Here is a 22,557-nt window from a genome sequence, read left to right as displayed (position 1 = left end):
CACTCCTTTCTGTACTTTTGTGAATACAGTTTAGACTGTTACATGATGACTTATGTGGATGTTTAGCTTGTCACAGAGAGGCACACACACAGTGGACAAGGTGATTAAGTGACTGAAGCTGTCTCCACACGGGAGAGTGTGGCTGTTTCCTCTCTGCTCTGACTGCAGCTGAGCTGCTGCGGGAGGTAACTGTGAGTCTGCACGCCTGCGAGTACTACGGGAGGGCTGAGGGGCTCGCGGCAGCTCGTTAACTGCAGAACAATACGTGAGTCTCCAAACACCAGAAAAGTCCCTAATAACACCATTACAAGTCGTTAGATCAGTCGTTTGTCGCTTTTGACAAAAATAAGTAGCCGGAGGGTTTGAAAAGTCGCCTAATTTAACGACAAAGTTGGCAACACTGGGAGGATTAGGCAAATGAAGCCGTTGACGTCACTTCTTCTTCTTCTGCTTTGGGTTTACGGCCCCTACACATGGCGGCGTGCGTTGCCACTTGGCGGTGGGCGTGTCTTGAGCTTGGGGAGTCAACGCGAGCAACCCGACCAACAACCAATCACATGAATGTCCCGCCCCGGACATACAAAGCAAAGCATTCATGCTACATCCATGCTGGCTAAATATACTGTCTATGCTTGCTAGCTGTCCATTCAAACGAAGTACACTGGATATAAACTCCCCAAACAAGCGAAAACCTACCAGTTTCCCCCACTGTCTCTGCCACCTCCCCCCATGCCTGGCTCCTCCGGTTTGTATCCCTGTATGTAAAGAGGGGCTGGTCATAGAGTACCGGGTGATTCCCTACCGCCACGATCATTTTCTCCTCCCTTTGTTGACATATGGGAAATAACTGCGGTCTGGCTCTCCCAACATACACCCGGTTTGATTGGCTAGTGCTTGTACTGTCAGATTTACATACGAGGGATTTGATTGGCTGACGCCTCCGTCGAGGCGGCAAAAGTAGAACATTGCTCTACTTTTGCAGCGAGCACCTCGAGAGAAGCTACGCTTTTCTCCCACAATGCAGTTCGGCGAATCGTGACGTCACCCCATTCAAAGTGAATGGGCAGAAGCGTTGAAGCGGCAACGCACGCCGCCGTGTGTAGGGGCCGTTACTGGCAGGCCGCAAACCACTTCACGGCGTATACTGCCGCCCAAAGTCCCCGGCCGGAAGTCCCCGGAGTTGGGGTCTGTCTGTCGACACCTCCTCATCTCCACCGCTCCGATGTTTTATTTTGTGTTGCCATAAATTAATCTCTCTGCGTTTCTGCGCTGGGCTAATGCTAATGCTAATGCGAGGATAATAAAATAGCGGCTTCACACAACTTTTTGGGAGTTTTACGGGACGTGGTTTGCATTCCGCCCAGCCAATCAGACATAGGAACATTTTTCTCACACGAAAGTCCCTGCTCTCTAGCGGGGACGGAAAAGGGGGTGAAAAGGTTCTCATGAACTAATTTGAGTTCCGGCTCTTTTTGGTGTGAACGCAACATTTCGGAACTATATCGGAACTAAAGTGGGAAAAGTACTGCGGTGTGAACGTGCCTTATAGACACACAAAAGCCATGTACAGAATCTATACAGGTGCATTATTCACTACATTTCTCATTGTCTTACAAGGTCAGGTCAAGTGCAAACACATTTGAAAGGAAAAGTCCCACATTAAATAGAAAGCCAAATGGAGGCAGTGAAAGACAGGAATAAATTAGCAGAAGATGATGATGAATAAATGGCACGGAAAGAATGGTAACAAAACGAACAATTAATGAACACAGTAAAAGTATGAATACATTAGTGGGCTGAATATAAGCAATACTGAATGAGAAAACCCATTATGAAAATGTAGATTTTGTTCTGGACAAAGCTTTCATTTTGTAGAGAAAAATAAAATTACAGAAATGTCATTAGTGTTAAAAGTTGGAATTAGTTCCATTATTGAATTGAAAAAGTTTGACTTGAATTATGTTTTCATAAATGCACTCATTTTAATGTATGTGGCCACTCATGATTGAAGAGAAAATGTCACGTTTTCACACGGAGAACATCTCAATTGATTAACTCTCCATATAAAAACAGGCAAATAGCAAGATAACGGTAAAACATTTAATCATATAAATAAATAAATAACATTTATAAGAACATTCAGGCGCCACCATACATTTTTTCCTTGTTTTCATAATCTCTTTTACATGTACAGTACGTAATTGTCCTCCGCTTAAGAGTCGTCCTCAGTTTTAATGATGTGGAAAAGCGTGACATTGAACAGGACCTGGTGGCCGTTGTTCCAGCCGTAGAGGGCGCGGTCCCTGGCGTTGTAGTCCAACATGGACATGTGGAAGTACTGGTTGTGAAAGGGAATGTCTGTGTACTCGTACGTGGAGGTTTTAGTGGAGTAGGCATAATAGACCTTAGCACCGGTGAGATGGGAGTTAGTGATGTAGAGCGTCCCGCAGATCATAAAAGACTCGCCAGCGTTCCTCTTCGAGTACTCCGTGTCCCACGTGTTGAGGATCTGCAGGGTGTCTGGGTTCAGCTTGCTGATCACGATGTTCCCCGCGTTCTGGTTGGTGGCGTACACCGCCCACAGGCCCAGCTCGTCCGCCATCAGGTCGATGTCGGAGAAGCCCCCCCAGGTGTAAGGGTACACATTATGAAACCCTGCGGACTCCAGAGCTCTCTGAGTGACCACGCGCCCCGTCTCGAAGCTGTACCTCACCACGATGTTGCTCTGCATCTTGTTGTAGTACAGCGAGCCGTTGTACACCACGTGGTCGGTTCCCGCCCATTTGAAAGGCAGGTTGTAGGTTCTCGACTCGACTCCCGCCACAAAATCAGCAATGGATTTATACTCTTTTACTATCTTGTTGTTGGTGTAGCTGTCCATGTACCAGACCTGAGGACAAATAAATACAGACAAACTTCCTGTGATGATTATTTATAAGAAACTGTGCTACCTGTAAACGTACAAAGAACACTAACATCTTAACTTATTCAGCTGTGGGTGACCTTATAATAACAGATAAAATAAATGTCACATGTGTAGGAAGAAGGGCTTTTACTGAAAGAAAAGGATGACAGCAGAGCTTCAAAAGAAAATAGAAAAGAAAAAGACCTCGCGGCCAGACAGTTGTTGGAGGCCAAACATCCGATGATAGACTTTTAATGTTTTTGAAATGGTATTGAAAAGATCAAACTAGGACAGAAGGTGGATCACTTAAACAACTCTAGGACTAGTATAAAAATGAAAGGTACTTTTGGAGTTATTATTTCAGAAGTCTGCAGTATTCAATACTGATTAGGCATGAATAATGTTTTTTATATGATTTTGTACATTTTATTCCATTAATTTAGTAGGTTTCTAATATGTACTAATAGGTGGAGTGGACGATGGAACTCGAAAAATGCTATATAATGTAAATGCAGTCCATTTATCATTTAGTCCGCTATGGAGCAATGATTCTAGGAGTAGTTCACTCCTCTGTTTTGTTAGCATTTATGCCTTTTTAACTCCTCTACAAGGAGGCAGGTGACTAAATGCAAATTACTGCCTCAGGTTGTTAGACTGTATGAGAGTTGACAGTGGTCACAGCCAAGAAACGAAAAGTTTTAGCAAAAGGCAGAAGAAGACTGCTATGAAGTAAGTGAATTGGCCCAGCAATCACTCACTGGACTCCAACAAAGCAGAGAGTGTAATTATGTTACAACAACTTTACATAGTCTGGCATAATGTATGCAATGTTATGCCAGACCAAATATAAGAAAATACACTTTTTCGACCTAAATTGGACCTATCATGCTATTTTTAGGCAATAGCATAGGTCTCAGATATATACAAATATATAAAAAACATGTCTATGAATTGTTTTGCTCAAAATACCAAACAGATCACCCATTCTAGCCATGCCTCATATCCCTCTATTTCACTTCCTGTTTCAAAAGTGCTGATTTGGGGTATAAAGCTTTAAAAAATAAAAAATTGATACAAAAGAAAAAAGGAGGGGGGTGAGCTCATGCGGGACCTGGCAGCTACTGTCTAAACTAAATACTGCCGTGATGAAACGCCATATCATGGATTATCAAGGATTATCTCTGGAACAGTATAGAGCTCAAAGGCTTTCTCTCTTGCCGGTTATACCACAAGGTGAGTTCCTTTTTATTTCCTGCTTCTTCACACACATGCTCTGTGCAGTACAGGTTAGCTCTGAGTGTTAGCGATGCTAATGTAAACATGCACCGACCATATTACGTCCAAAACAGTCGGGCATTGTTTCTGATAGCAACTTTTCTGATAAGGCCGTGGGTGTAAAGCCAGCCTACATTTCCGATATTATGTCATATCATACAGTTTTTAGAGATTTGGGTAGGGAGGAAAAGAGAGAGGGTTTTATTTTCTGACACTGCGTGAGTTCCCTGACACACCAGGGACACATGTTTATGTATAAAAGACATCAAAAATTGCATTTTGCATGATAGGTCCCCTTTAAAAAGCAATTTCCAGCATGGTTCACAGAGAGCTTTTGCACTTTTGAATGGAAAAAAGTGGCTTTGCAAATGCATATGAAGAGAAAAGTGCTTTGACATGTTAAGTTCAGCCTCAAGGATACACACATTGTAGTTTGGCAACTAACACCAAAACAGAAGTTGTTTATTTGTATGAAAGCTCCACAGTGTTCCTCCTCTTATTATTTCTCTGACTCTATTGTGTGACTGTTTGCGTGGTTGTTTTAAGTACTAGTTTATTGTATTTCTCTGAAGAAGGTGCAGCATTCTTTAAGAGCTAGCTGGCCATTAATGTGTCTACTGCTTTTTGGATAATTGACAAAACCTCAACCGTGTGGTGTATTTAAAAGCAGTTATTTTCCTCTTTAAACGCTGTGATATGAAGGCCCTGTGCCAAATCACAGTAGAAAACAAAAGTGGATTACACATTCATTTAAAATAATGTCACAATGTTCTGCAAGCCACATCAAGTTTTATGTTTGATCTCAGCGGCATAAAAAAGTTTCAGTGAGAATTATATTGTAAGTCTACTACATCTCTCCCACTAGAGTAGACAACAGGCCGCCCTGTTGCTTCAACAACACACAGCAGACCATTAGCTCGGCTCACCCTGTTGTTTTTGGGAGACGCCTGCGGGTCGGTCATCCAGGCTCCAAATCTGGTCCCTGAAGTTTTCACAGTCTGCGGCCCAGTGATCTTCATTAGCTTGCCACATGCTGCGAACACATCACACCGCTCTGGTTACACACTGCACCAGCTCCACATGATTAAAACTACAGCCAGTGTTATGATTACTATTGGAACAAATCCCAAGTCTTTGGATTGCTGCAATCTGTGGCTAATGGATACACAGATGAGTATGGGACGTGCCTTTCTTGTGCTTACATACTTTTCTCTGCTTTTATAGAAATGTGGATGACAACCTGAAACACTTTATACACTGTATAACAACTGCTCTTCCTATGTGTTAGAGCTGTTTTCCCACATGTTTTAATATTTAAATTAGCTTCACTAAATTCATCTTGCCAGACACTGTAATTGTGCTTTAACAGGCTATCACTTGCACGCAAGATTGCCACTTCCCTATTAAGTATTTAACTGCTTTTTTACCTACTCAATCAAAGCACAATGAATGATTAAGTGATCATCTTGAACGGGTCCCATCAGTGTTGATGACATGGCAGTTGGCAAATTGGGAGTTTAGTTATGCAGAAATGTATGAGAGGCAAAGCTGCTCTCGTTACATGAGTTAAAAATCAACTCTTGAAGGAAAAAGTATCATAGCTTTTCAGTGACAAACTGGGAATGGACAAGGAAGGAACCAGAAGGATTCAAAAGAATAAGTCTAAAATAAAAATGTTTTTAATTAGTAGCCAGAGTAAGCCTATAAAGCTTCTTCCTGCAACCTCCTTTTACTTTTAGCTTAAACATTTTTTTATATGATTTCTTCTCAACAGGATAAGCACTCCTTTGTGCATCAGTCAATCCTCACAGTAAACACAGAGCTAAATCCCAGATCAAATGCACGCTAAATGGTCTTTGAGCACGTTTTCTCTCAGTGATTGTGCTGTTATGTTACATGTTTGTTGTTTGTTTTTCATGCATTGTGTCTCGATATTTGTCTATGCGGATGTCACACATGGAGCTGCTGTGATGCAAGTCAAATTTCAGAGTATATCTGACCATTAAAGAATTATTGTATCGTTGTGTCGTAGACAGCTCTCCCATGCTCTGTATCAAACATGCCAAGTTGCAATAAATGCTCCTATGATCCCTTAACCTGTTAAGCCCCAAGCCTGTTTTTCAGGTCTCAGGCTCGAAAATGACATTCCCAGATAAAACTGTGAGTTGGATGCAGAAAAGTGAGAATCAATATAGATGTTTTTATTTTAAAGTAATTTCAGATTAAACATAGTAAAAAAATGTAAATTATAGTTTCCGTCCAGAAAAACCCCATTACTTATAGTGAAAACCAGCCTTGAATGATGGGATAGTAGAATAAAGCTTTAGGAATCCAACCTATAACATATAAGTACCCTGTATCAAGATTGATGCAGAAAAAGTGACATTTGACCTTTTTAGAGAGATTTAGCAACAATAAAACTCCACTTCTGGGGTCATTTGGGTGCATTTGCCATATCTCTGGAACCTATCGGTCGATTTTTATGATTGACACCTCATTTGAACCGTTAGAGCGTTGAGGGGAAGTTCCTAAATCCATCTAAACATTACCATTGGTGAATGAGTGATGCACAGCCAGCAAGCCCAACACCGGAAGCTCTCATACAATTGAATATTATGAATATGTCTTTATTATCAGGCTATGTTCCACAATCATTTAAAGTAGCAGTGATACAACCTCTTCTTAAAAAGCACAACCTCGATCCTGAGATTTTAGCCAACTATAGACCTATTTCTAATCTTCCGTTCCTCTCAAAAATTCTTGAGCAAGCAGTCGCCAAACAGTTGTGTGATTACTTAAAAAACAATGAGTTATTTGAAGATTTTCAGTCTGGCTTTAGAACACATCATAGCACAGAGACAGCTCTGGTTAAAGTCACAATGATATTCTAATAGCCTCAGACAAAGGACTTGTCTCTATTCTTGTCTTGCTCGATCTCAAGTGCTGCATTTGACATCTCGACCATGAAGTCCTATTGCAAGACTAGAGCACTTAGTAGGCATACAGGGAACCCGCTTTTAGACTGGTTTAGGTTGTATCTATCTGAACGGTCTCAGTTTGTACGTGTTAACGATGAATCTTCCATGCAAACCAAAGTGAGCCATGGAGTGCCACAGGGCTCAGTGCTTGGACCTATTTGGTTCACACTATATATGCTTCCGTTAGGCAATATTATAAGGAATCATTCTGTACATTTTCATTGTTATGTGGATGATACTCAACTACATTTATCCATCAAGCCTGATGAAACCAATCATCTAAATACAATTCAAGACTGCCTCAAGGACTTAAAAACATGGGTGACCTTACATTTTTTAATGTTAAACACGGCCAAAACTGAAGTTATTGTACTCGGCCCAAAGAATCTACGAAACAAATTATCTAAAGATATATTAACTATGGATGGCATTAATTTGGCCTCCAGTGAGACTGTAAGGAATCTTGGTGTTATATTTGATCAGGATTTATCCTTTAACGCCCACATAAAATGTATCTCAAGGACCGCCTTCTTTCATCTACAGTACGTAACATTGCAAAAATCAGGCATATCTTGCTTCAAAACGATGCAGAGAAACTAGTCCATGCATTTGTTACTTCAAGGCTGGATTATTGTAACTCTTTATTATCAGGGTGTACCAAAAAGTCAGTTAAGTCGCTTCAGCTGATTCAAAATGCTCCAGCGCATGTACTAACTAGAGTTCAGAAAAGGGACCACATTACTACTGTTCTGGCTGCCTTACACTGGCTCCCTATAGAACACAGGATATAATTTAAAATTCTTCTTCTCGCCTACAAAGCCCTTAATGGGCAGGCACCATCTTACCTTAAAGAACTAATTATACCCTACTGTCCTACTAGGGCATTGCGTTCCAAGAATGCAGGGATGTTGGTTGTTCCTATAGTCTCTAAAAGTACAATAGGAGCCAGAGCCTTTTCTTATCAAGCTCCACTTTTGAGGAATCAGCTTCCAGTTTGTGTTCGGGTGGCAGTCAGCCTATCCGTTTTTAAAAGTACGCTTAAGACCTTCCTTTTTGATAAAGCTTATAGTTGATAAAATAATCTAATAATAGTGCATTGACGTAGACACGTTGTGCCTCTTCACCTATATATCTTAGTTCTTACTCTTTTCCCTCACTGATGGTATAGATCAGTGGTTCTCAACTGGTCAGGCCTCAGGACCCACTTTTTCCTTAGTCAAAGGATCGCGACCCAACATTTTTAACCACTCAAATCTATTCAACAAAAAATTGTGCCGTTATATACGCTTTTCAGCATACATTATTAAATAAAGTGAAGTACAGTGCATATATCCCTTATATCCCTTCATAGAACAAAAGTATGCTTTTAAAAAAGGTTTAATGAGATGATGGAATCAAAGCTGAACAGTATAACATAAAAAGGCACACATGCTGAAAACCTCCCCCAGGAGATTTTTTTAAATACTAACATATAAACTACGCATTCTGGTACACTCTGAGAAGAAAATAAATAAATCTATTGCTACCCAACATTTTAATAATATTTTATGCCATTGTTTGTTTTTCACTTTGTCCTGACAGCTGAACTTGCTGCTCCTCACAGAGAGAAGAGTAAAGAGGAGAGAGTTTGTGTGAATTACTTTAAATTGTGGGTGGGGGGCATATTTCATATTTCATTATGTGTTCATTTTATCTGAAGTTGTACCCATGGATGTATAAAGAATAGTTCTACCGCACATTTATTCTCCGTGAACAATCTTGATTCTGATTGAAACATCAGCAAAGACGTTTTATTGAGAAACCGTTTATGGTCTCCGGTACTTCCAGTCCAACGCCTACTGCATGCAAAGCATTAGAAAATCGGGCCTTCAAAATAAAAGTTTGACATTTTTCCAAAAAAAAAAGAAAATACTTTTTTTTTTTTTCAATTTTTTTTTCTTCACTCACACAACTGCGACCCACTCGAAACGGGTCCACGACCCACTTTTGGGTCGCGACCCACCAGTTGAGAACCACTGGTATAGATGTAATCTGGTTGTGTGTGTAGATGGTGGAAGCAGGGAGAGGCATACACGTGCCTTGATACCTGCGGAGTCGACGCACAACTGTTGATTGGTGTCAGTGCCAGAAAACATTTTAGGAGCAATGCGCTCATGGTATAGATGGGGCGCATACATCTTACTTGCTACCATTTTCCCTCAACCTATCCTAAGGGAGTGCATGTACACAGACACGTTGTGCCTCGCCACCTCTGTTTCTTACTTCTTACTTGCTACTCCTTTCACTCAACCTATCCTAAGGGAGTCCATGTACGTAGACACGTTAGTTTTGCTGCTATAGGCTTAGACTGTCGGGGGACACCTTACTTCTTCCTTCTGTCTGTCTGTACCCGTGTACTCTCATGTTCCGAATAACCCAGCTTCCCCCACATTTATTTTTGGTGTCTATCTATGCCGGGATCCTGAGTTGTGGCTGATCCTGTTGCTGCGGTCCTGTGTCCTGGATCCTGAGTCATGTGTCCTGGATCCTGAATCATGTGTCCTGGATCCTGCATCCTGAGTCCTGGATCCTGAGTCCTGGATCCTGAGTCCTGGATCCTCTATCCTGAGTCCTGATCTGAGTCCTGGACTTCGCGTCGTGGCTGAACCTGTCTCTGCGGTCCTGCCTGACTTTCATCATACTACTTAGCCCTGATGGCTCCCACAGGATTGTTGACATCCTCGTGGATTCATCTTATTATTATAGACACATGCATTTCCAAACATTTGGTCTACCTATGCTGTAAATGTATTATCTCTTCGATTTACACATGGCATCTATTGCACGTCTGTCCGTCCTGGGAGAGGGATCCCTCCTCTGTTGCTCTCCCTGAGGTTTCTCCCATGTTCCCACTGTGGGGTTTTTCTCTGGAAGTTTTTCCTTGTACAATGTGAGGGTCTAAGGACAGAGGGTGTCGTATTGTCATACTGATATTCTGTACACACTGTGAAGACCACTGAGACAAATGTAACATTTGTGATATTGGGCTATATAAATATACATTGATTGATTTATACACTCTTGTAGATATCATAGCAGCTATATATGAAAACTACTCTTATTGACATAAATGTTATGATGGATTATCAGTAATCATTTCAAAGTGACACAGAAACATTGGATTAACCTCAGCAGCGTGAAGTATAAAATATTTTATATACCAATGAAGTATTACTACTTCATTGGTATACTGTGAGTTATGTGCTAAATGCGTTGGCACTCTTTCACTTAGTGCCAATTCAGACGCTTGGCGTTATAGTTGTGTTTTGTTTCGGTAAAAATAGTTCATATTGTCAGTTAGCTGAGTTTCTTCGCGTTAAGTGGGTATGACACATTAATAGGTTGTTAAATGTTAAGAAGCCCTGAGACACAGTTTCGTGAAAAAAAAAGCCATATGGGGCTTAACAGGTTAACCATTGGATAATCTGTGGTCACCATGCGTGAGTCTCCATTTTTCTGTGATGGACTTACTGAGTTTGCTCATGCAGTTGCGGAGCCGATTTTCCAGGTTTAGGACCCTCTTCTGCAGCTCGTCATAGTCGTAGGCTCCCATCTCCTCCTGGATGCCCATCAGCACGGCAGACAGGTTCCTGATCTCCTCTTTGAACTGGATGATGAGCCTGGCGTCGGTCTTGTACTGCTCCAGGACTGGGATCAGCGGCTGCAGGGACTCCATCTTCCCCTTCAGCTCCTAGAAAAAAACAAGAATACACCGCTGCAAAAAACAAATCTGTAAAGCCGGGAAAAAAACTGAAGCATATTGTCTCCTCTATCATATTCCCTTTTTTCAGTTGTTGAAGAAATTTGACTCAAAGACTCTACGGGCACATTTATTCCAAATATATTGTGATGCTATAACTGGATCTGGTTATATTAGTGAGAAAATACTTGATAAATATAATCAAAAGTCGCCCTCTTTTGTTATGCAAAATGTAGACAATTCCTATTGAATATTACAGCAAATAATATTAATAGTAAACTGTAAATTAGTTGTATGGCACATACAAAAGTAGAAGACTAATTGTAGGTTATATTTGCATAAAAATATGCGGGTTCATATAAATTGTCAGATTCAACATTTGATGTATTGCCTGTTAATGGGAAATTATGTCTTTTTTTTAAAAAGTATTGCCTAATTTGAGTAATTGCTTTCAAAAAACGTAATTTGATAATGCATAATTTGTGTTGTTTAACTTCCATAACTGCATAAATTGAATCTGAATAGCATAAGTTTATGTAATTAAAAAACACACTCGACTAATAAAAGACAAGTATTTTAATATTCATATTTTAAACAGTTTAAAGGTGGGGTAGGTACGTTTGAGAAACCGGCTCGAGATACACTTTTTGTTATATTCCATGGAATGCTCTTAACATCCCGAGAGCAATGAATATCTAAAATGCTTTGACAAAAAATCCATAAAAAAATGTCGTCTGTGGAAGCCGTAAAACAGCACGACCAATCATCTGAGCCGGCCCGGCTAAAATAACTGGATGGCCTACCTGCCTGTCAGCCTTCCATCTGTGCACAAACTTATCCCGTGCCCTCATTGGTCATGTGCGCGTTCGTGTGTGTTGGAGGAGGGGCTCTGTAAGGAAGTGGCACATTTTTTTTCCGGCTGTGTATTTTCAAATTCTAGCGCACTCGAGCTGGTTTCTCCAAAATTACCTACCCCACCTTTAATCACTGCTACGAAAAATAAAAACTATTTAACCGCTAAATGGAAAATGAAAATAATGAAATAATCCATGCTGAATGCTTCCTTCACGGTCTTATTAGATTTTAAGACATCAATCTAGTCAGGTAAAGGTTTACTCGGAAGCTTCTCAGGTTTCTTTAGAGGGGATCCTTCCACAGCCCGTCCTGTGATTCTCACAAAGTGTAACATCAAACAAGGAAAACCTGAAAGTTTTTGTTGACAAGCGTCTTCCTGTCAGATTCGATCTGTCGAAACTTTGACCGGAGCCCTTTGATCTGGCTCTCCATCCTCATGATGTACTGAAAGTCCCTCTGTGTGCGCAGGTTCAGCACCTCGATTGACTGCGACATGTTCTGCACCTTTTGAAAAGAATGAAACATCATTGATTTGTTCCCCCGTCCGGCACCAGATTAAAATGTCCTCCATGTTCAGTGCTCTGCCAGGCTCTAACTTCCCACGGAACAAATCAACATTTTGACCTCCAACAAGATTGTCTTTTAACCATCCATGTGTGAGCTGAATAGAGCACTGCATGGATTTTAAATGGACACAGAACTGTTACACAGCTCCATTCTTGCTGTTCTCTCGGTTTTTAACTATATGTCATTACAATGGTAAATGATTAAATCGACTAGGTATCATACTAGATGTTTTACACACAACATCACAGTTTCTTTCTCTAGTTTGACAAAAGCCTTCTAGGTTTATGGGGCATGTGAACAAGAAGAAATTTAGTCCTTTCTCTCTTCTCTCTTTGACTCTATTTCGAACCAGCCAACATCATTGGAGCATGTCACAAGCAAAGTGGCACAACACTCTCGCTTTGTGTCCTGCACACGGCTCTGGCTCTGGTAGATGGGTCCCGGAATGGCCCGACTGAAGCCCTTGGGCAGCTTAGTATATTAGTTTCCCAGTGAATGACAGAGAGCAACCTTTAGCGTACAGCGTTAACATGTAGGCTAGAGCCGTGTTGTATGGGATGCTGACGGACGAAAGTGACCCCTCTGCTGTCATGGGGAAACTATATATTCACATTTAAATTCATGATGGTAGATGTAAGAAGAAAAAACACTCTTTAAAAGCTGATTTTCTTATGAGGCCACTGAGAGAAACAATCAAAGGCTTAAATCCTGATAATACTAGAAACGTCAGAAGTAGCCTTGAATGACTTGTTACAACAAAATTAAGAAAAGCAGGGACCCTCCAATTCTGTTGAGGTGGGATGGAGAGCGTTCTTATGTTCTCAAGCATCCATTCAGCCAGCTGATTTCATCCATGTAATATATTCAGAAGTGGAAAACAGGGTTATGAACCTGGCTGGTGCAATCTCTCAAAGGGATTATAGCACCAATGAAGCATGAATAATGATGGAAGACAACGTGATATCTCTGAGAGAGTAGATGATCTGATGGTTGCTTACAGTAAAAGTGTGGTTTTCCAGAGTCTGTGTGTTGTAGCGTACGCAGAAATGTGTGTGTGTGTGTGTGTTCCTGAGTGTGTGTGCCTACCTTCTCCAGTAGCTGGCGGAGCTGTCTTCCTTTGGCATCTCTGGAGCACAGGTTCTGTTCAGGTGCCACCACTGTGCAGATACAACGGCCATCTGCATCTTGAGCGGAGCTGTACACCTGCCACCCCTCCTTCGGCCTGATGGTCTGCATACAGAAACACAGGCGTAAACACACACACACTTAATAGCACACACACTAGTGCAGATGATATCACTATCATTAAATTGCAGCACACAGATGTGTTCCTATTGTTCTCATGGGTCACCCATTTTTCTCCCTTCTGTTCCCAGACCTTTAAAAACAGCCGATTCCACTGACTTATAAAAAGGTGTGAAAGAATACATTGCTTTTGCTTCTAATGTATTCCTGCACACTATATGGTCTCCAGTGAATTACTCCTCAACAATAAATAGTGTTTCCTGGCCATGATGAATAACCCAAGTGCGGAAATTCTTCTGTTTCGTCTCTAGGCCTTGAAAGAAAGTCCTGCTGGGAATCGCAGATAAACCCGATTTGTGGGAGCTTTTCCCACTCGTTCTTACATTCAATATGCTCCATAGCACCAGAGTATAAAGTTTGAAGAACACAAGTTGGGTATTGTAGGTCATATGTTCATGCAGCATCACCAATGTGTACACAGTAAATATTTGACACTCAAACAGCATCAGTATTTTCAGCAAGGGAAATTATCACAAGCCTCCAGCCAAATACTGGCAACCTTTGACTTGGACTGTAAATTGTCGGCACTACCAGCTTCTTTGGCAGACGACCAACCATTATCTGGATTTTGTTTTGCACCCTAAAACCAAATCTGGCCGCAGAATAACATGACAAATGTGAACTTTGGCATCATCCAGGCTTTGAAACTTGTGGATAGAAAAAAAGAGTGCCCTGGTTTCAAAGTGCAGGCATCCCTTTCCCATTCATCTAAACTGTTTGCCAGAATAGTTTAAAGAGTGTTTGAAATCCGCCAGGAAAGATCCTAGCCCCTCAGAGCAGGCAAAGACATCTCACCAGGGAACAAGCTCAGTTAGATTTTTCATTTTTGCTTAACCCTCCTATTGTCTTTGTCCCCCCCCCTTACTTTGGTGTTCACGGGTCAAATTTGACCGGTCCTGTTTTAACTGCTATTACATTAACACGAAAAACATTAATCATCACCAAATGTCATTTAACACCCTTTCAAACTGTACATATTGTATCAGACTACTGGTATACTGCAGTAAATATACAAAGAATAGACACTGAACATGTGTTGCGTGTGCCAGGTGTGATCCATGTGGGGGGATGGGCACATAAGAGCGGGACATTTTTCAAATTGTTCTGTGTGTGTTTGTGTGTGCCAGGTGTGATTCAAATGGAGGGATTGGGCACATAAGGGGGGGGACACACATCTAGTGTGTGTGTGTGTGTGTGTGTGTGTGTGGCCTAGCATTACTATACTTGTGGGGACCTAAATCTGTTTACACAGTCACGTGTGGGGACTCGCCTCCCTTATGGGGACAAACTGGAGGTCCCCATGAGGGGAACCATTCATTTTAGGGTGAAGACTTGGTTAGGTTTAGGGTTAGGGTTAGGGTTAGTGTTAGGCATGTGTTGGTTATGGTTAAGGTTAGGATAAGTCTCCAGGAAATGCATGTAAGTCAATGTAATGTCCCCTGAAGTGATGTATATATGGTATGTGTGTGTGTGTGTGTTTTATCTGATCCAGATGGTTACTAATTCCTTTTCTTTATGGCGGTCATTTTTGACTGGGAACACCGTGGGTGTTACAAAGTTGACTAAATCATCTAAAATGCAATGAAAGTGGTGATCAGCAATTGAATATGTTCAAATGTCTACTGTGAAGGATATCATAAAGCTTTAATGCAATCGAATGTAAAACAAAAAAGTTATGATTGATGAAAGTAGTAAATCAAAAAGAGGTAACCACAAAGCGATATTTAACTGAAAATACTAGGGAAATGTTTACTCAGAATTTTTCTTCCACACTTGCCCCTGCTAACACCTCAGTAAATGAGCTAGTAGATCATTTTAATTCAAAAATTAAAAATGTTATAGATGCCATTGCTCCAATTAAGGTAAAGGAAGTGACTGGGAAGAAAATATCTCCATGGAGAAAGGCCATGACCGTTAAAACAGAAAAAAGAGAATGTCGAAAAGCTGAACGCAGGTGGCGAAAAACAAATCTCCAGGTTCACTTTGAAATGTATAAAGAGAGACTTGGCCTTTATAATTTGGAATTGAAAAACGCATGACAATCGTTCTTCTCTGACATCATTACCAAAAACAAAAAACAACGCACGTGCCTTGTTTGCTACCGTCGACAGACTAACTAACCCCCCAGTGTCAGTAGCCTCTGAATTTCTATCCACCAGGGCGTGCAATGATTTTGCCTTTTTCACTGACAAAATTCAGAAAATCAGACAAGCAGTCAGTGCCTCTGCATCAGGAACAGCAAATGTGTTGTCTTTGTGTCCACTTAACATCAATTCAGACATCATGACACAATTCCATCAGATTAATGATAAAAAGAGGACATTATACAACTTCTAAAGTCCTCCTCCTGCTGCCTTGATATTATTCCAACAGGATTTTTCAAAGATGTTTTGCCCTGCATGGCCTCAGAACTACTTCATATAGTAAACAAATCTCTTCACTCAGGTATTTTTCCACAGGCCCTGAAAACTGCAGTCATTAAACCGCTCTTAAAAAAGAATAATCTAGATGCTTCAGTAATGAACAATTACAGGCCCATATCAAACCTCCCATTTCTAGGTAAAATCATTGAAAAAGTTGTTTTTCAACAGTTGAGTAATTTCTTGCATTTAAATAGTTGTTTCGATGTGTTCCAGTCAGGCTTTCGTCCAAACCACAGCACTGAGACTGCTCTTGTAAAGGTCTTTAACGACATCCACTTAAACACAGACAGTGGCAGAACTTCAGTGTTAGTATTATTAGATCTCAGTGCTGCGTTTGACACTGTTGACCACAGCATATTACTAGACCGACTGGAAAACTGGGTGGGACTTTCGGAAACAGTTCTAAATTGGTTTAAATCCTACTTAAAGGATAGAAACAACTTTGTTTCTATAGGTAAATACACATCTGAGTTGACAAATATGACATGTGGGGTTCCTCAAGGCTCCATCTTGGGGCCTCTTCTCTTTAACGTCTACATGCTACCACTGGCTCAGATAATGAAGAACAACAAATTAAGTTACCATAGCTATGCAGATGACACACACATTTACGTAACAATTTCACCAGGAGACTATGCTCCAATTCAAACACTGAGTAAGTGCATTGAACAAATCAATGACTGGATGTGTCAGAACTTTCTCCAATTAAACAAAGATAAAACTGAGGTAATGGTTTTTGGAGCCAAGGCAGAACGTTTAAAAGTTAGCGCTGAGCTTCAGTGTGCAATGTTCAAACCAACAGATAAAGCCAGAAATCTACGTGTAGTCATGGACTCTGACCTGAGTTTCAACAGTCACATTAAAACAGTTACTAAATCAGCCTACTATCACCTAAAGAATATATCTAGGATTAAAAGACTAATGTCACAGCAGGATTTGGAAAAACTTGTCCATGCCTTTATCTTCAGTAGACTCGACTACTGCAATGGTGTCTTCACAGGTCTCACTAAAACATCTATTAGAAAGCTGCAGCTGATTCAGAACGCCGCTGCTCGAGTCCTCACTAACACTAAGAAAGTGGATCACATCACTCCTGTTCTGAAGTCTTTACACTGGCTTCCTGTGTGTCAAAGAATAGATTTCAAAATACTGCTGCTGGTTTATAAAGCACTGAATGGTTTAGGCCCAAAATACATTACTGACCTCCTGCTAAACTATGAACCATCCAGATCTCTCAGGTCTTCAGGGACTGGTCAGCTTTCTGTTCCCAGAGTCAGAACTAAACATGGTAAAGCAGCGTTCAGTTATTATGCTCCAAATATCTGGAACAAACTCCCAGAAAACTGCAGGTCCGCTGCAACTCTTATTACTTTTAAATCCAGGCTGAAGACTTTTCTTTTTGTCGCTGCTTTTAATTGAACTATTCATATCTTAAACTGCACTGTAACTTTTATCCATGTACTTTTTCTTGTAATGTTTAATTGAACTATTCATATTTTAGACTGCACTGTAACTTTTATCCATGTATTTTCCCTTAATGTTTATTTTATTAGCTTTTCTTTTTTAATGCTTAATGTCTTTCATTTTTTTTTTGTAAAGCACTTTGAATTGCCTTGCGTTGAAAAGTGCTATATAAATAAACTTGCCTTGCCTTGCCTAAATCGGTCAGATTTGACCCGAAGGAGGGTTCAATGAGACTATTTTTATAGTAGTATCACTGCCATAGGAAAGTCCTGTGTGTGAAGAAATAAATAGCAGGTACAATTTTATATTTTACAATGCAGAAAAGTGCAGTCTTTTTAACACCTGACTCATCTGCCACACCTTCTTTTCACTTTCTTATCTTAAAGTCAAAAATGTGTTTTAAAAAATATGTTCTGCACTATCAATCTGGAGCTTTCCATCCTTCTCCCAGCTCTCTTAGGTTGCCATTATCAGATTGTAAGAAAAATGTTTTAGGTATTCTCAGAGCACGGCAGGCCTGATCTTTGTTATCAATGCTATTGGTTGCTGGTAAAGTTTGTGATCTAGGAATTAAAACGTATTCTCCTGATGCCCCGATGCTCGCTTGGTCTTTATAAGATTTTGTGATTGAAGCCATGAGAGTAGAGTAACATAGTCTGACAAAAGGAAAATGAATGAAATGCCACCATCGAGTTATAATGCCCAATATCATGATGAGTCTACTCTCTGCAAATCGCATGGGAATATATAATGCATATACATTGTAAGTATAAGAGACACCAAATGGCTTGGCGCACCATGTCTGTAGTTGGAATCTGCATCTCTTTCACGGCATTATAGATAAACTGAATAAAGGAGAACCACATTTCTTTTAGCTCTTTATTGTCCTGACTGTGCTTTGAATGGCTCCTCAAAAGAATCCAGTGTCACTGTTCTGCTAAAGACGGTCTTTCTGCTGTGTCTCTTGAGTGACGCACATCCTTACACCCTTTTCTCACTCTCACATATTCCCCCATATTAAACTGAGTCTGTCACTCAGCCAAGCCAGATGCACTCTCTAACTCTACACAAAGAGTTGTTCTGTAATTAAGTAATTCAGACAGCTGGTTCCTCTTTTGTTTTTGCCGTTCATTTTGACTTTCTACCAGATCTCTATTCAGCTTTGAGTGCCCTGTAAACGTCCCCGTTGTTATGAAGGAACGAGAAACATTCATTCTGCACACGACTTTCCATCCTGGCAAGGTGATACAGTCTGTTAGGACACTGCTCTGCAATCAAGACACTTACACAGAGACTGAACTCGGCATGGGTGGGGTGAACCTAATCGACCAATTTTCTGGAGCTTGGTGATCTGCAAGCTGCTTCTCCTCATTTGTGATAATTCTCCAATTCCACAAAGCTTGAAATAGCGGGATACGTGTCCCCACAAGTATCACATTTTAAAAACAAATATCTGGTTGCATGATGAAGAAAATGGCAACAGATATTCATGAATCATTTTTAGCTGAATCAGTGCAGCCAAGATGTTTAGTGCAGCTTCTTTCTGGGAGGGGATTTGGATGTAATTCACAGCAGCAATATGGTTTGTTTATATATTTATTTACAATGATTGAACTCTCCCTTAGAAGTGACTTATATGCCTGGCAATGCTCCAGGATCAATATCAGCACGATGTGGTTGATGTAGGCAATACACATGAGTGCTGTGAGGATGCCTCTTCTTCTATATCCACTTTAAATTCAGTCTATTGTTTGCGTTCCCTATTGTCCCCCCATAACATTTCCTCTATTTGTTTTGAGTGCTACAGCTGGATTGGGTACAGTGACTATGAAGCAGCCAACATGCACAACAACCTGACATGACTCATTCTCTCTGTTGGTCACTCACGAACCATTGTGCAATGCTCCACCCTTATCGAAACATTCCAAATCAAGTTTAAAGCAAGGACAGGTTTGAGTTTTTTTTTTTAGATAAATGTTCGGGCAGTGAACTCACCGCTGACGGGCAGTATCCGAACAGCAGCAGGAACAGCAGCGGGTTCAGGACCACGGACAGAGACCTCATCCTGACGGTATGTGTCCCTCCGCCTCCTCCTCCTCCGCGACGCTCACAACAATTTTCGTGCAAGTTTCTTCCCGTGGGCTCGCGCCACCTCGTCCACTAGGCGCTTGTGAAAACCACGACTTCCTGCGGAGGAGGAGGGGGGCAAAGCCATACACTCGTCCCCGTTACGCATGCCATGTGTGCAGCGGGGTGCAACGTCGTCACTGCACGAGAGGAGAAAAGTTTGTGGGAATGCATGCAGAGAAAATCCTCGCTGCGTTTAGGGACTCTTCTTCACGGATGTGACATCATCCAGCTGCCGCGCTCTCGACTTTTAATGTGTCCAGCTTGTTGTGTGTGTGTGTGTGTGTGTGTGTGTGTGTGTGTTGTGTGTGTGTGTGTGTTGTGTGTGTGTGTGTGTGTGTGTGAGAGAGAGAGAGAGAGAGAGAGAGAGCGAGAGAGCGAGAGAGAGAGAGAGGGAGAGAGAGGAGGAACCACCGGCAGCTGTCTGCTGACAAAAGTTGCAGCTGTGTCGGTATTCACAAGAAAACACGAGAAAGAGGCACGAGAGCAGAGCTGCCGCTGCGTTTTTGTGCCTTGGTGTGAGTGAGCGCGCGCAAGCGGATTGGATACCGTTATAGCATCAGGCTATCATATTTACTTTTATGTCGAAAGCATTGTTTTTTGTTGATTATGGTGAACAACTTAGTGCAAAGTGAATCTAAAGGACACCAACATTACCATAACACATTTCCAAGCAGCCAATTTACAAAGAAATACGACCAAAGTAAATAATAAATATAAAATACCTAAATGTCTAAGTATCATAGTATAGTTTGTAACAAGAACAATCATGGTTTAGAATACCATAAAAAAAGAATAGTGTCATAGTATGGAATGTTTTAAAAGCCCTCATAGTTTAGTCATCAAAATTATATGGTATGTCGTAGATTATAATGTAATACAAAGCAGGGTTGCCAACTTTGGGTACCTGGCTGGAGTGAGATTTTGATATCATGGGTTTAATTACACATATGCGCACTAAATGACTGCTATCGTGTCAGCAGCGGGACCTTAGCATATATATAGGATATATAGGATATATATACAATATATACAAATACACAAAATTGGACACAGACTATAAAGGGCACAAAGTTTCATTCACTAATGAAAGTCAAACACATCCACACATCCACATCCATGTTTCCACTGTTTTATTGTGTGCCTGTCGCGATAAGCAATTCATTGACTTATCGTACGATAAATAAAAATTAACTCGATACATTTCCATTTACATGAGGATGTGACTAGCATTTCGAAAGGATGTACTTCAATTAGTATTATATATTATCATTATGTCAGGGGTCTAAAATGGTCATACAACGGTGCCGACAATATTATTGTTTATCGCAATATTTTCCTGGAAAATGTATCCAACACAAGTACTTATCGTGAGAGGCCTATACATGAAACACACACACAAACAAATCTACAGACTTACTCCAAACTGCCAAACATATTAATTAACACACTCTATTTTGGCCTAGTAGAACAATAAGCAGCAGACTTTTACTTTTTTATAATTTCTACTGGATCTTAGATCTGCAGTAGGGTCGGCAGTTGCCAGAGAGTATTTTTGTTGGGTAAGCTATGGTAGGGCTAACCCATACAGTGGTGGGGTGAAGTCAGTATTTGCAATGTAATTACATACACGCTCCCCTTGACAGTGAAACGCCACCTGCGAGGTTTAGATTATTTCCCTGTCTCAATCCAAATTGAACTGTATGAAATAAAAAGGCACATTTGTCTTGTAGTAAATAAAAAGGGCGACCTGGAGCCAATCCTGCAACTTTCCCACAAGTGAAAGAGTTTACATGCTGAAAACTCAACCCCTGCAGGGGGGTCTGGGGGGATTCTCCCCCAGGAGATTTTTTTAAATACTAACATAAAATACACATTCTGGTACTCTCTTGAGAAGAAAAATAAATACATCTATTACTACACGACATATTTAAACAAATGAATGACATTTTAGTTTTTTGTTACTTTGTTCTGAAAGCTGAACCTGCTGCTCCTCACAGAGAGAAGAGGGAAGAAGCTGTGTTAATTACTTTACATTGTGGATAAGGGTTGATAGCCCCCATTGTTCTGTGTGTCAACATGAAAGACAGCCCACACACCTATCAATCATCAAACCGTGGGGTCTTATTTCATTACGTGTTGATTTCTATCAACACGTAATGTTGTATCGATGTATAGATGTACTACAGCAAAAGTACTCTCCGTCGGGACTTCCTGCAACAACACCACGCCGTTATCTTGATTCTGATTGGCCAGAAGACATTATCAAAGATGTCCTATTGAGAAGACGACCACTACCTGACAAAAGTTTTCAAAACCGTTTCTAGTCTTCGGTATTCTTGTTTTTGGCGTGAGAATAGTTTGGGCAGAGTGAGAGCGTGAGATTGAGGGTGAAAGCATGTGTCACACGCCAGATGCGTGAGAGTTGGCAACCCAAAGTCATAGGCCTGCTATGGCATGTCTTAAAATGTGTCATAGTAAAGTCTGACATTCATAACACTAATCTTGTTTGGAGCATCACAGTTTATTATGTCCTGAAAAATGACACATTATAATGTCATAGACATTTTCTTAAAAGTCATATAGTTTATCATGCCACATAAGAACTAGGCTATAGTATAGTATGTTGTTAAAATGTTCTGGTTTATAGCAATCAAAAAGATGCCTGTACATAATACAATAATAGAAAACGTAGCTTTCTGCGGTTTGTTGCTGTTTTTCTCCGGCTAAAGCGATGAAGCGTTCATTCTGCATACTGATGGGGTTCACAGTTTGTGGAGGAGTAAGATGCACAGCTTTATATCCAGCCTTTTGTTTTCAAGCTGTTTACTTCAGTTAGGATTTATATGACACCACTGGCACATTTTTGACTGCAAATAAACCTTCAGACACATTTTTTTGAAGTAAGCCTGAAAATAC

General features: G+C 40.8%; 1 protein-coding gene across 1 annotated transcript; it reads right to left on the bottom strand.

Annotated features, from left to right (window-relative positions):
- Window positions 1–275: 275 nt before the first annotated feature.
- LOC117462516 (noelin-3-like) lies at window positions 276–19,834 on the bottom strand. Its single transcript, XM_034104775.2, has 6 exons — window positions 19,507–19,834; window positions 13,406–13,549; window positions 12,101–12,256; window positions 10,669–10,888; window positions 5,107–5,213; window positions 276–2,890 (listed from the first exon to the last, which is right to left on the bottom strand). Exons 1-6 carry the CDS (start codon window positions 19,573–19,575, stop codon window positions 2,213–2,215), a joined length of 1,374 nt encoding a protein of 457 aa, XP_033960666.1. The 5' UTR covers window positions 19,576–19,834; the 3' UTR covers window positions 276–2,212.
- Window positions 19,835–22,557: the final 2,723 nt, after the last annotated feature.

The sequence above is a fragment of the Pseudochaenichthys georgianus genome, chromosome 17 (assembly GCF_902827115.2).
Source record: "Pseudochaenichthys georgianus chromosome 17, fPseGeo1.2, whole genome shotgun sequence".
Classification (NCBI taxonomy): domain Eukaryota; kingdom Metazoa; phylum Chordata; class Actinopteri; order Perciformes; family Channichthyidae; genus Pseudochaenichthys; species Pseudochaenichthys georgianus.
The sequence above is the reverse complement of the archived record's forward strand: the minus strand, read 5'-3'. Positions and strand labels throughout refer to the sequence as shown.